Source organism: Rattus norvegicus, chromosome 2 (genome assembly GCF_036323735.1).
Source record: "Rattus norvegicus strain BN/NHsdMcwi chromosome 2, GRCr8, whole genome shotgun sequence".
NCBI classification, from domain to species: domain Eukaryota; kingdom Metazoa; phylum Chordata; class Mammalia; order Rodentia; family Muridae; genus Rattus; species Rattus norvegicus.
In genome coordinates, this window is record NC_086020.1 from 120,511,757 (window position 1) to 120,525,789 (window position 14,033).

General features: G+C 41.9%; 1 protein-coding gene across 4 annotated transcripts in view; it reads left to right on the top strand.

The window, feature by feature from the left end:
* The first annotated feature begins 1,778 nt into the window (after positions 1-1,778).
* Atp11b (ATPase phospholipid transporting 11B (putative)) overlaps positions 1,779-14,033 on the top strand; it is a 105,715-nt gene continuing 93,460 nt past the window's right edge. For 3 of the 4 annotated variants that reach the window (XM_039103615.2, XM_039103614.2, XM_039103613.2), the window contains exon 1: positions 1,779-2,101. In XM_039103615.2, the coding sequence (XP_038959543.1) occupies positions 2,075-2,101 (27 nt within the window). In that variant the 5' untranslated portion in view covers positions 1,779-2,074. The remainder of the gene's footprint in view (positions 2,102-14,033) is intronic. The other variant, NM_001427027.1, reaches the window with a different exon arrangement.

Below are 14,033 nucleotides of genomic sequence, written 5' to 3' on the forward strand. Positions count from 1 at the left end.
TTTTAAACATCTGTTCTAAAGTTGGGTAATTTATAATGTAAAAAAATCCATTGCTGGTTTTATAGGCCATAGATATCTGAAAGAAAGATTCTAATTGCTGTGCTGGATTATATAAGAAATGCCTACTGAAACCAAAAGACTGATTTGTTTAATTATGGTAGCTTACATTTAGGTTTTTGCTCAATGTTAGTTTTCAAATCACAACATCTAATGGTAAAGTGTTTTAATTCAGGAAAAAGAGAGTAGGACTGTACACATATTAAGAGGACATACAGGTGGCTGCTTTTAGATAGTACAAACTTGTTTTACTTGCTTGTATGGTCCTTCTTAACAGTTATCCACACCCTTGTTAGGGAGGTCAAACTACTTCCAGGATAGTTTTCGTTGCATGCTTAGCAATTAGATCTCCATAGAAAGCCTTTCTCCTTAACCTTTCCAGTTTAATTCAGCAGGATAGGATCTCAGCAATAACCCCAGAAACTGAGATGCAGGCTGGACTCTCACAGAGAAATCTCAAACTTTCCCCAATATTAGCCTAAGTTGGTCACTCGCTGAGTTAGGTGTGAAGCAATTAAATGAATTGACAATTGACAATTAAAAGAATATCTTCTGAAGGAACACCCATTCAGAGCCTGCCCCACATGTGGCCCATACATATACAGCCACCCAATTAGACAAGATGGATGAAGCAAAGAAGTGCAGACCGACAGGAGCCGGATGTAGATCGCTCCTGAGAGACACAGCCAGAATACAGCAAATATAGAGGCGAATGCCAGCAGCAAACCACTGAACTGAGAATAGGTCCCCTATTGAAGGAATCAGAGAAAGAACTGGAAGAGCTTGAAGGGGCTCGAGACCCCAAAAGTACAACAATGCCAAGCAACCAGAGCTTCCAGGGACTAAGCCACTACCTAAAGACTATACATGGACTGACCCTGGACTCTGACCCCATAGGTAGCAATGAATATCCTAGTAAGAGCACCAGTGGAAGGGGAAGCCCTGGGTCCTGCTAAGACTGAACCCACAGTGAACTAGTCTATGGGGGGAGGGCGGCAATGGGGGGAGGGTTGGGAGGGGAACACCCATAAGGAAGGGGAAGGGGGTGGGGGATGTTTGCCCGGAAACCGGGAAAGGGAATAACACTCGAAATGTATATAAGAAATACTCAAGTTAATAAAAAAAATAAATAAATAAATACATTTCAGTTTTCTAAAAAAAAAAAAAAATCTAGGGGATTCTCTGATGCATGTAAATCCTTAAAATCTGAACAATAAACAATGAATAAGTGAAAAAAAAAAAGAATATCTTCACTAATTCTATGAGAATTTCATACAATTTGTTTTGATCATAATCATCTCCCCCTTGAAAGCCTTTGATAATTTAATGGTAGCACGCGTGTGTGTGTGTGTGTGTGTGTGTGTGTGTGTGTGTGTCTGTCTGTCTGTCTGTCTGTCTCAAAGAGGGGAGGAGATCTGCAACAGGGCAGAGTCTGAGAACTGTCCGCTCAACTCCCCCTCAAGGAGCTGGCCAGGGGACAAAAACTCGGAAAAGACCCGCAGAGCGGGCGAGCGTGACAGCGCTCACGCTTTCGTGACACACCGCCCGGAAAGGGGCAGGCAAGCCCTCCCGGACACATGGAAGGGCGGGCCTCGGAGAGTTAGCGTAGCTGGCTGGTCCAGAGCAGGTGAGGGAGGGGCACAGGGCTTAGGGGCGGGGCCACGGCGGACGAGGGTAGGGCGCAGGGCTTAGGGGCGGGGCCATGGCGGACGAGGGCGGGGCGGCGCCGTGGGGGCGGCGGTGCTTCGGGTGACAACGGTCAGAGATGAAGGTGGCCGCGGCGCAGCGGGGAGTTGAGCTGCGCCGGGCGCGGTTGGCAGCCAGGCTGCGCCTGTAGGACCTCGGGACCGGGGTGGCGGGATGGGGACCCGACTCGGGTAGAAAGGCGGCAGCGGCAGAGAGCGGAACTTAAGTCCGAGGGGCTCGCCTGCTCCGGTCACACTCGCAGTCCTCTTCCACCTGCTGCCGCTCGGCCCCGCGTCCCGCGGGCCACGACGGCGTCGGCGACGGAGGGGGCATGTGGCGCTGGGTCCGGCAGCAGCTGGTGAGTGAGGGCTGGGTGGCGCGGTGGGGCGGCGCGGGCTAGGCCGCGGCGGGGGCGCGCGGCTCTCTCTCGGCCCCTGATCCGCACAGCGCGGGGATGTGCTGCAGCTTGCGGCCACTGCGGGTCGCGAGCGGCGCGGGCCCCGAGGTGGCGGAGGCAGCGGCGCGGGCGAGGGTCAGGCGGCTCCCCGGACTCCGAACTAGGCTCGTGGGGGCTCCGGAGGAGGTCTGGGTCCTTCTGGGCCTCCCAGCGGAAGCTCACCCTGGGCCTAGGAGGAAGGCGCGCCGGAAAGGTCCTCACCGCAGACCGGTGCAACTTCTCTGTGAATCTGTCACCCACCCCTCAAGGCGGTTAGAACGCAGGGGTTTGGAACCAGTGGTTAACTTTCGAACATTACTGTGTTACCCGGAGAAAGAGAAAGAAAACCTTCGAGTGGCTTTAAGTGTCTAAATAGCGTCACCTTTCTCAGAAATTATTCACAGACAAAAATCTCTCATGTCTCTTGGCACCTGCAGCCCAGAAAATAACGCCGAGGCGACAGTCACAGTTAGGGCAGACATCACTTCAGTTCTAGGAATGCTAACCTATGTGCTGTTTAATTTCGAAATTGTACCAGTTGCCGTATTTTTGTTTACGAGGTTTCAAGGCAGTAATACATTTTACTGAAGAAGAAACGTACTGTTTTGCGACCAAATCTTCATTATTCTTTTTCCCTTCGGTAGAACAACTTTTCAGGTAAAAATTAAAAATTATATATTTCACTCAGTCTCCTGTATTTTACAGTAAGCATCATTTTAAATAAAGAAATCTTCTAATTAAAACTAGAACTGCCTGCCACTCCCTCATACAAATGGTGGGTCTTTATTTTTAGCTAACTGTTGCAAATTGAAGTATTCCAGCTTTATTGGGAATCCAAGCTAATGATGTCATTTAATCCACTCTGTTAGATTCTTGGATTTCTTGTGGCAAGCTGGTACAGTAAGGAAGTTAATTATTACATATCTGATCTGCTTTTGATTTCCCAGATATCATGTAAAGGAGGCCTGATTTAACACCTTTTATCTGATGATGTTTTGTGTGAGAAGATCATTTCTAAGTCTGTTTTTTTTTTTTCTCAAGCTTTTCCCAGTATGTTAAGACAGTGTCTCAGTATGAGGTACTTTTTTGTTAGCTCGAATAAAATCCTACCATATGATCATCCCTATTTTCCAGAGAGAAATCTGATAATGTTGGGGAAAATGGCTTTAATGCTTATAGCTGAAAGGGAAGAACCAAAAGCGGAGTGGTCATTTATAAGTCAGCTGTCTTATGGGACTAACAAGTTGAACAAGTTGCCTTACATTAAAAAAAAAAAAAATGCTATCTTGCTATTTAGTTGCCTGTCACTGGTTTTACTTTTAAGATAATCAAGGATTTAAGACCTTGTGTCAAAGCAGGATTTTGTATTGCTAAGTTTGTGTAATCACTTAAATTACAAATTAAGGACAGTGTATACAGAGTGATGAAAGTATGTTTTACTAGCTCAGTGATACACAGCCATTCTAGTTCAAAACATCTGACTTAGATTATTCAAATTATACACATTTTATATACAAATAATGTAAATATATTCCATATGTGTCCATTGGGTTTAGTCACCAGCATTTTGTTGAACGTAAAATTCATTAAAGGGAAAATTTGGGTAGACCAATAAATCATAAGGACAAGTTGTTTTGGAGCTAGAGAACACTTTATATGAATCCTGGCTTTCAATTAACCAATAAAAAGATACTTTTTTTTTTGTTTTTTTTTTTTTTTTGGTTTTTTTTAAAGTATTTATTTTATGGATGTGAGTACACTGTTGCTGTCTTCAGACACACCAGAAGAGGGCGTCGGATCCCATTACAGATGGTTGTGAGGCACCATGTGGTTGCTGGGAATTGAACTCAGGGCCTCTGGAAGAGCAGTCAGTGCTCTCAACCCCTGAGCTATCTCTCCAGCCCTACTTTTTGTTTTTAATTTTTTTATTAATGTGTGTGTGTGTGTGTTTGTGTGTGTGTGTGTGTGTGTGTGTGTGTGTGTGTGTGTGTGTGTGTGTGTGTATCTAAGGCAGGACACCCTGTGTGAGTCAGTTCTTTCCTACCCTGTAGGCTCCAGGAATCAAACTCCGGTTCTGAGACTTGGTGGCAATCTCATCTGTCTCCTGAGACATCTCACTTAATTTGCTGTCTTTTTATGACAGAGACATTGTATCTTTTACTTGTTTATTTGCAATTTTTAAAAATTGATTTCTGTAAAATATTTAACTGCCTAATGATGAGAAAACATGATTAAAAACTGACATTTTCGATTTATGAAAATAGTGAAAACATGTAGAATTTTTTTCTTTTTTCTTTTTTTTGTTTTTCTTTCACATATAATGTTCAAATTATTTTATGTTAAATGATGTTATGCATTCTGGTGTATTTTATAGTCATAGTGTATCCCTTTTCAGTAACATGCTGTACTAACTCGTTCTAGTACATCATTAACAGCATCCCAGTTATAGCTGCATAGGACCATTATATGCCTGGTGTAGTACTATCATTATTATTAGTTTTTTATTATTAGTTTTACCTTGCCGATGCTGGCAGTTGAACACACAGCATTATACATGATAGTGGTAGCTGTTGACCACATGCAGCTGCTAAAATTTGTTAAGAGAAGAATATTTTCAATAGCATTTTTTTTTTTTTTTTGGTTCTTTTTTTTCGGAGCTGGGGACCGAACCCAGGGCCTTGCGCTTCCTAGGTAAGCGCTCTACCACTGAGCTAAATCCCCAGCCCCTTCAATAGCATTTTTTTGCATAATGCTGGTGTCTGCCTTTAAGAAAAAATTCTTGTAAATAAATATATTTAGATGACGTATAAGGTTTCGTTACAGAACAACATAACACCATGTTTTAATAGAACTTTCTTGTATGTAGGTATATGCTAAACCCTGTTTTATGTGAATGTGATAAGGCTCATGACTGCTCTCAGTCAGCCCTCTGTACTGGGCATAGAGTTAGTCTTGAGAATGTTTTCTGGATAATGAATAGATTAGGAAATAATGACTATTATTTCCGTTTAGCAGTATAGTGATAGAATTTAAGACTAGCTAGCCCAGAAGAATGTGGAAAATGGCTGTAGCTGCACACAAGCACCACCTAGCAGGCGTGTGTTTATTTAGCTGGTGGCCCAGGTCTGTACTCCCAGCATCTGGGAGTTAGAGGACGGAAGATCATGAGCTGGGGTACAGGGCAGTGCAGTTCTTAAACTGTTCATAATGTCCCTTCAGACTGGCACTGGTAGTTGTGAAAAGAGGCTGACAACTGTCTCCTGATTCACTGAGGAAATTGGCAAGTTCTTAGCCACAACTCCCTGGGTGCTGTTATCAAATGCATGAGCACACCTGTCTGTGTCTGCGCCCCCCCTTCACTGTGGTCAAGATGCTGCTTTCCTGATTCTCTAGCCTCTGTCAGTTAGCAGAGCCTTTGCTCTTTCTTGTTTCCTTTAGCCTCGTTATCTTAATTGCCCTCTACTGTACCTTCCTGCTAAATGATCTTTAATATAATAATAATTTTAAAAAGTTTATCCTGCATCACAGTTCTGTGTAATATATTTGAAATGTGGCTGGCTCACGTTGAAATTTTCTTAAATATAAAACATAATGGATTTTTAAAACAAGAAAAACGTGGCATTGCAGTTATATTTCTTTCTGTAAGAGTAAGATGGCTTAGCAGGAAAAGGCGCTTGTTACCCATTACTGTAATAAGTACACAGTACATGTGCTCAGTCTGACCCCAGAGATTCACTTGACAGGAGAGATTATTTCCTGTAAGTTATCCTCTGTCTTTTACATTTCTGTAGTGACACGTACCCACTCCCCAACAATAAATAAATATAATTAAAATTTTTAATTGTTTATTTTTAAAATGTGGCTGTTAGAAATGTAAAAATAATGTATATGGCCTTGCGTCTGTGGCCTGTGGTTCTTTTTTACTAGTATGGCTATATAACATTAAAAGTAAGCTTTGGTTTCTTTGGAGCACATAAAATCTGGATATCTTTCTTTATATTCCTATCTTTCTTCATATCTATATATATCTACTGAAAGGGTTTTTTAAATGTACCACAGGCTGGTTTTAACTCGTGATCTTCCTGTTCAGTCTCCTGAGTGTTGGGATTTTGGAAGTGTATTTTTAAATATGACATTTTTCTTTTGGTCAAGGTGAAATGTTAGAGGTGTCTAGGTATTCCCAAGAGCACTCAGGGACCTTGCTTCAGAGCCTGGGTGTTTGCCTTTCCCCAGAGTGAGGTCAGTATACCAGGTGTCACCATTGAAAGCAAACTTATTTTCCTCCCCTGGCAGCAATTAAATGCCAACAGCTCTCCAGCTAAGGGTGTGATTTCATGCCTGCTTCACTTCCTCTGTGCTGAGAGTTTGTTTTTTCTAGCTTGATCTTGGGCAGGCCTTGTGTATATTGTTACAACTGCTATGAATTTGTGTATCTGCCTTGTTGTGTCTGGAAAAGTTGATTTGAATTCATTTACCATCTCTGCATCTTAATCTTTTCAACTCTTTGACTTAGATCCCTGAGTCTTGGGGGGATGGGTGTTATATAGACGTCCGATCAGGGCTAAGCGCTTTGACATCTCTTATTTGCTACGTGTTGACCAGGTGTGGGTCTCTGTGCTAATTGCTATATATTGCAAGAAGAAGCTTCTCTAATGAATTTGGGCAGTGCAGGGATGCATGGGTAGAGCAGTAAGTCATTAAGTCGTTTATTGGCATGCCCATTTAGCAGGTACGTAGTAGGTTTTTCCCTAGAGCTAGTGATCTATCTAGCCACGGATTCTTGGTGTCATGGATGGTGTCCCATATCTCAAGGGACAGGCTTTAAGCTAATTCAGTCTATTACTCCCCACACACTCGAGCTGCTCAGTGCTATCGGTGGGCGTATCTTGCCAGCAGGTTGTGACTGTTGCTCTCAGTGCTCGCAGCTGGGTGAGGCTGATGATTACTTTTCTTGTAGTGGTCAGCACTGCGAACTCTAGGCAGTAGAGATGAGGTTACCAGTTCAGGGCCGGCCGCCTGGGTATCTGTATGTTCTGTAACTCAAGTGTGTGGTGCTTTCAGCATTGGGGTTTCACTGTCAGGTTCTGGAGGCAATCAATCAGTAGCATAGCCTGTACTTGTGGAGAGGGCTTATTGATGCTTTTGGCAAATAACTCAAAAAGAAGTAACCCATTCCTGGTCCTGGGAGCTTCATTTAGCAGTGGATATCTAGTTGGGATATTGTCCTCTCACTACAGAGTAACTCCATTTAAACTGGAAGCTTCCACAATAGTAGGCCTCTGCGACTTTTCAAAAGGCCTTCAGTCCTTGTCATCCTTCCTCAAATTCCTTCTTCTACCCTGTCCTTCCATTCTCAAACCAGTTAATCTTTCCTGTACCAGCTCCTCCTTGGTAGCACTCTTTTTTTCCGTGAAAGACCCCTTTCCTCTCCCGTTCCCCTTTACTAGTTACCTATGCTGTCTGTGTATTCCAATGAGATGCACAGACCTAAAGCTGAAAAAGCATCAAAGACGAGAAGAAATGCAGTGCCTGTATTTCTGGGTTTTGGTTGCCTCACACAGGATGATTGTGTATGTCATCCATATATTTACCTGAAATTTTCATAATTTTGTTGTCTAACAGCTGAATAATGCTCTATTGTATAATGCATAATTTTCATTATTCATTTATCAGTTGATGGACATCTAAGCTGTTTCCCTTTCCTGAGTCTTGTGAATAGAGCAGCAGGGAACATGGATAAGCAAGTATCTCTGAGGTAGAATAGACAGTCTTTTAGTTATAAGCCTAAGAATGGTGTAGCTGGATCTTGTGTAGATCTGTTTCCAGCATTGTGAGGGATGCCTTCCCAGCAGCGGTGAATACATGTTCCACTTTTCTAGCATTTGTGCCTCCCCCCACCCTCCGCCCGCCCCCAGACAAGTGGCTCTGACTAGAATTTGTTATATAGACTAAGCTATTCTGGAACTCCAGAGAATTACCTGCCTTAGTCGGCCTTCTAAGTACTGAGATTCAAGACATGTGCTATTCATATGTAATCTTTAGAGAATTATGTTTAGTTTCATGTTTCATTTTTAAGTTAGGTTGTCCCTTGATGTTTAGTTTTTTAAACTGTGTATATTCTAAATACCAACCCTCTGTTAGATGTATACTTGCTAAAGATCTCCCCATTTTTTTTAAGATTTATTTATTTATTATATATAAGTACACTGTAACTGTCTTCAGACACTCCAGAAGAGGGCATTGGATCTCATTACAGATGGTTGTGAGCCACCATGTGGTTGCTGGGATTTGAACTCAGGACCTCTTGAAGAGCAGTCAGTGCTCTTAACTGCTGAGCCATCTCTCCAGCCCTCCCTATTTCTTCAAGCTGCCTCCTCACTCAAATACTGATTGATATCCTTTGCTGTTCAGAAGCTTTTTAGTTTCATGAAGTCTCATTTGCCAATTATTGGTCTCAGTGCCTGTGCTATTGGGGTTCTGTTCAGAATGTCCTTTCCCGTTCCTATGAGTTTAAGCAGATTTCCCACATTCTCCTCTATCAGATTTGAGATATCAAGTTCTGAGATCAATTAGTGGTTGAGTTTTGTGCAGGATGAGGGATGTGGCTCTAATCTCATCCTTCTACATTGTGTTATTCAGTTTGACCAGAACCATTTGTTGAAGGTGTTCTTTGTTCTCCAGGTGTATATATTGACCGCTTTGTCAAAACTCAGTTCTCTAAACTACTGTACGTGAGGATCAGGGACCATTGCAGAAGGGGTATGGGAAGACTAAAGGCCAGAGAACAGGGAGTTTCAATGAAATGTCTGAATTCACACCCAGTCAGTCTCACCAACCTGGCTGCCTAAACCTGAGCTGAACAAGGAGGACACCAGTAGGTGTGTTAATGTGGAAGGGGGAAAGCCCACGGGGAGTCAACGCTAGAGAAAGAGCTATAGGCAACTAAGGAATGCTGACAGAAGAGAATAATAGTCTACCCAGGGGAGAACACAGAAGTTGACAGTGATGCAGTAATACATGGTCAGCTTGAAACATGGACATACGAGTACTGTGTATTTAGGAATACACACACACACACACACACACCAACGAAAACAATTTAAGACAAAGAGGCCATGAGTTTTATAGTAACTTGTCAGATTTAAAAAACTTGCTTTTTAAAGACATTGATAAATTCTTTTCTTTGTGTGATATCTTATACCAGAACACTTCAGATGTGATATTAGATATAACTGATCTTTTAATAAATCCTATTAGGTTTGTATCAACTGGTTACATGTTCTATTCATAGTCTTTTCTGAATTGTTGCCTTTTGTTTTTAAAGATGGGCCTATTTTGAGCCTTTGTATAGGTACATTCTGTTTTTGTAACAAAAGAAAAACTTTAAGCTGTCTCCACAGGAAAATAGTGACTAAGGGAAGTATGGTTTATTTTAGAGTGAGTACTGTTACTGTACTTGTTTGTTATAAAGGTAGACATCTAGTGTTGAATGCAGGTTTCAATAAAAAAGGAATTAAAATATCAAAAATATTGAATCTCATACACAGGAAGGTTTGGAGGGAGGAAATGGATATATGATTAAATTATAATCTCAAAAATAATTTAAAAATCAGATATCCATAGATATAGACTTGCGTTCAGATCTATATTTCTATTAAGTTAATCAGTGCATCTCTTTTTATTCTGGTACAATGCTGCTTTTATTACTATTGTTCTGTAGTATAAGTTACCAATTTTTTATTCTTCAGAATTACTTTAAGCAATTCTTGTTTTTTTATTTCCATATAAAGTTAAAGATTATTTGTTTGTTCCTTTGTTTCTTTGTCTCTCTCACTCTCCTCCCCACCCCCCTCTTTCTTTCTTTGTTTTTTGAGACAGGGTTTCTCTGTGTGTGTAGCCTTGGCTGTCCTGGAACTTACTCTTAGATCAGGCTGGTCTCAAATTCAGAGGTCTGCCTGATTCTGCCTCCCAAGTGCTGAGATTAAAGGTGCGTACCACCAGCACACTGCAAGATTATTGTTTCAATTTCTGTGAGGAATTGTGTTGGAATTTTTACAGGAGTTGCATTGAATCTGTAGATTGCTTTTGGTAGGATGGCCATTTTCACAATATTAATCCTTCTGATGCATAAACATGGGAACTTGGAAAAAATTTCCTTCTACTGATACCTTCAATTTCTTTTTTCAATGTAAAGATTTTTATTATATATCTTTACTTTTTTTTTGTTGTTGTTCTTTTTTTCCGGAGCTGGGGACCGAACCCAGGGCCTTGCACTTCCTAGGCAAGCACTCTACCACTGAGCTAAATCCCCAACCCCATATCTTTACTTTTCTATTTAAATTTACTCCCAAATATTTTATTGATGTATTTATTTGATGCTAGTATGTATAATATTGTTCTCCTTACTCCTTTCTCAGTATGTTTGTTGGTTGTGTATAGGAAGGTTACTGATGTTTCCCCACTCTGTCTTTTTATTGGATACTTTAGGTATTTACATTTCAAATGTTATCCTCTTTCCAGCCCCACTCCCACCCCACCCCCGCCCCCATTCCCACCCTACTCTACTCTTGACTCTGCCTTCTTGCAGTTCATGTGGCCAGGCATGCCTAACATCACAGGATCTTTGTCCTTGCTGGTTCTTTTTTTTTGGAATATTTTCCCCTCGGTGTCTGCTGGATCCTTTACTTCCTTGGAGTCTTTGTTTAAATGTTAACCTTATATGGTGGTTTGAATGTCTCTGGCATAGCGTCTCTTCACAGCAACAGAAAAGTAAGATCCCTGATCAAACAGTAAAGCCTTTTATACCCTTATGTAGAAAGGTAAAACAAAGAAAGCAAAGCCCAGCACCCCTCCACTGTGGCTTCTGTGCCCCCTTTCCTGCTTTGTCTCAGTGTTATAACACTATTCCACACTCTTGACTCTACCTACTTACCTCATGAAGTGAGCCTGGGATTCCACCCAGTCTTTGTTAGTTCTCCACCTAACAAAAAACGTTTCTCAGTTTTCCATCCCTTTTAGGCATAATTGTTTCCCATTCATTAATTCCCTCTAACATTTTCTGAGTATTGTGGTAACCTGCTGAGAGGATTTGGGACTGTTAAAATGAAGCTCCCTCTCTCTGCTCAGGTAGCTTCCTCAGAGGCTCTTGTCTTAACTGAGGTTTGTTATTAGGTATAAAACAAATCAAAAGTGCACTGACCTTTCTGTAGGTAACTCTGTAAAGAGTGAACTGCCTAGAATGGAATGGCTAGATGACGGCTATGCACTGTGACTGCTAAGGAGCTGCTTCAGTTACATTCCAGAGTACGAGAGTTCCTATCTCACTACGCTTGCTCAAGCTTCAGAAACATCAGCAGGGCTGATGATACAGCTCAGTGGGTAAAGACACTTGTTACCAAGCCTGATGACTGATGACCTTAGTTTGATCCCCAGAACTCACATGGCAGACAGAAGAAGACAATTAACTCCAGCAGGTTGTTCTCTAGTCTCCACCCGTACGTACATTTGTACATGGCATGTGCACGCGCGCGTGTGCACTTACTGAATAAATGTTTTAAAAAGAACTTTACTGGTCTTATGGGTATGAAAAAAATCTCATTTGCTTTCTCCTCATTGCTAATGAGCAATGCTAGTACCTGTTTTTTTTTTTATTTATTTATTTTTTTTTATTAACTTGAGTATTTCTTATATACATTTCGAGTGTTATTCCCTTTCCCGGTTTCCGGGCAAACATCCCCCTCCCACCTCCCCTTCCTTATGGGTGTTCCCTTCCCAACCCTCCCCCCATTGCCGCCCTCCCCCCATAGACTAGTTCACTGGGGGTTCAGTCTTAGCAGGACCCAGGGCTTCCCCTTCCACTGGTGCTCTTACTAGAATATTCATTGCTACCTATGGGGTCAGAGTCCAGGGTCAGTCCATGTATAGTCTTTAGGTAGTGGCTTAGTCCCTGGAAGCTCTGGTTGCTTGGCATTGTTGTACTTTTGGGGTCTCGAGCCCCTTCAAGCTCTTCCAGTTCTTTCTCTGATTCCTTCAATAGGGGACCTATTCTCAGTTCAGTGGTTTGCTGCTGGCATTCGCCTCTATATTTGCTGTATTCTGGCTGTGTCTCTCAGGAGCGATCTACATCCGGCTCCTGTCGGTCTGCACTTCTTTGCTTCATCCATCTTGTCTAATTGGGTGGCTGTATATGTATGGGCCACATGTGGGGCAGGCTCTGAATGGGTGTTCCTTCAGTCTCTGTTTTAATCTTTGCCTCTCCCTTCCCTGCCAAGGGTATTCTTTTTCCTCATTTAAAGAAGGAGTGAAGCATTCACATTTTGATCATCCGTCTTGAGTTTCGTTTGTTCTAGGGATCTAGCGTAATTCAAGCATTTGGGCTAATAGCCACTTATCAATGAGTGCATACCATGTATGTCTTTCTGCGATTGGGTTAGCTCACTCAGGATGATATTTTCCAGTTCCAACCATTTGCCTACGAATTTCATAAACTCGTTGTTTTTGATAGCTGAGTAATATTCCATTGTGTAGATGTACCACATTTTCTGTATCCATTCCTCTGTTGAAGGGCATCTGGGTTCTTTCCATTTTCTGGCTATTATAAATAAGGCTGCGATGAACAAAGTGGAGCACGTGTCTCTTTTATATGTTGAGGCATCTTTTGGGTATATGCCCAAGAGAGGTATAGCTGGATCCTCAGGCAGTTCAATGTCCAATTTTCTGAGGAACCTCCAGACTGATTTCCAGAATGGTTTTACCAGTCTGCAATCCCACCAACAATGGAGGAGTGTTCCTCTTTCTCCACATCCTCGCCAGCATCTGCTGTCACCTGAGTTTTTGATCTTAGCCAATCGCACTGGTGTGAGGTGAAATCTCAGGGTTGTTTTGATTTGCATTTCCCTTATGACTAAAGATGTTGAACATTTCTTTAGGTGTTTCTCAGCCATTCCGCATTCCTCAGCTGTGAATTCTTTGTTTAGCTCTGAACCCCATTTTTTAATAGGGTTATTTGTTTCCCTGTGGTCTAACTTCTTGAGTTCTTTGTATATTTTGGATATAAGGCCTCTATCTGTTGTAGGATTGGTAAAGATCTTTTCCCAATCTGTTGGTTGCCGTTTTGTCCTAACCACAGTGTCCTTTGCCTTACAGAAGCTTTGCAGTTTTATGAGATCCCATTTGTCGATTCTTGATCTTAGAGCATAAGCCATTGGTGTTTTGTTCAGGAAATTTTTTCCAGTGCCCATGTGTTCCAGATGCTTCCCTAGTTTTTCTTCTATTAGTTTGAGTGTGTCTGGTTTGATGTGGAGGTCCTTGATCCACTTGGACTTAAGCTTTGTACAGGGTGATAGGCATGGATCGATCTGCATTCTTCTACATGTTGCCCTCCAGTTGAACCAGCACCATTTGCTGAAAATGCTATCTTTTTTCCATTGGATGGTTTTGGCTCCTTTGTCAAAAATCAAGTGACCATAGGTGTGTGGGTTCATTTCTGGGTCTTCAATTCTATTCCATTGGTCTATCTGTCTGTCTCTGTACCAATACCATGCAGTTTTTATCACTATTGCTCTGTAATACTGCTTGAGTTCAGGGATAGTGATTCCCCCTGAAGTCCTTTTATTGTTGAGGATAGCTTTAGCTATCCTGGGTTTTTTGTTATTCCAGATGAATTTGCAAATTGTTCTGTCTAACTCTTTGAAGAATTGGATTGGTATTTTGATGGGGATTGCATTGAATCTGTAGATTGCTTTTGGTAAAATGGCCATTTTTACTATATTAATCCTGCCAATCCATGAGCATGGGAGATCTTTCCATCTTCTGAGGTCTTCTTCAATTTCTTTCCTCAGTGTCTTGAAGTTCT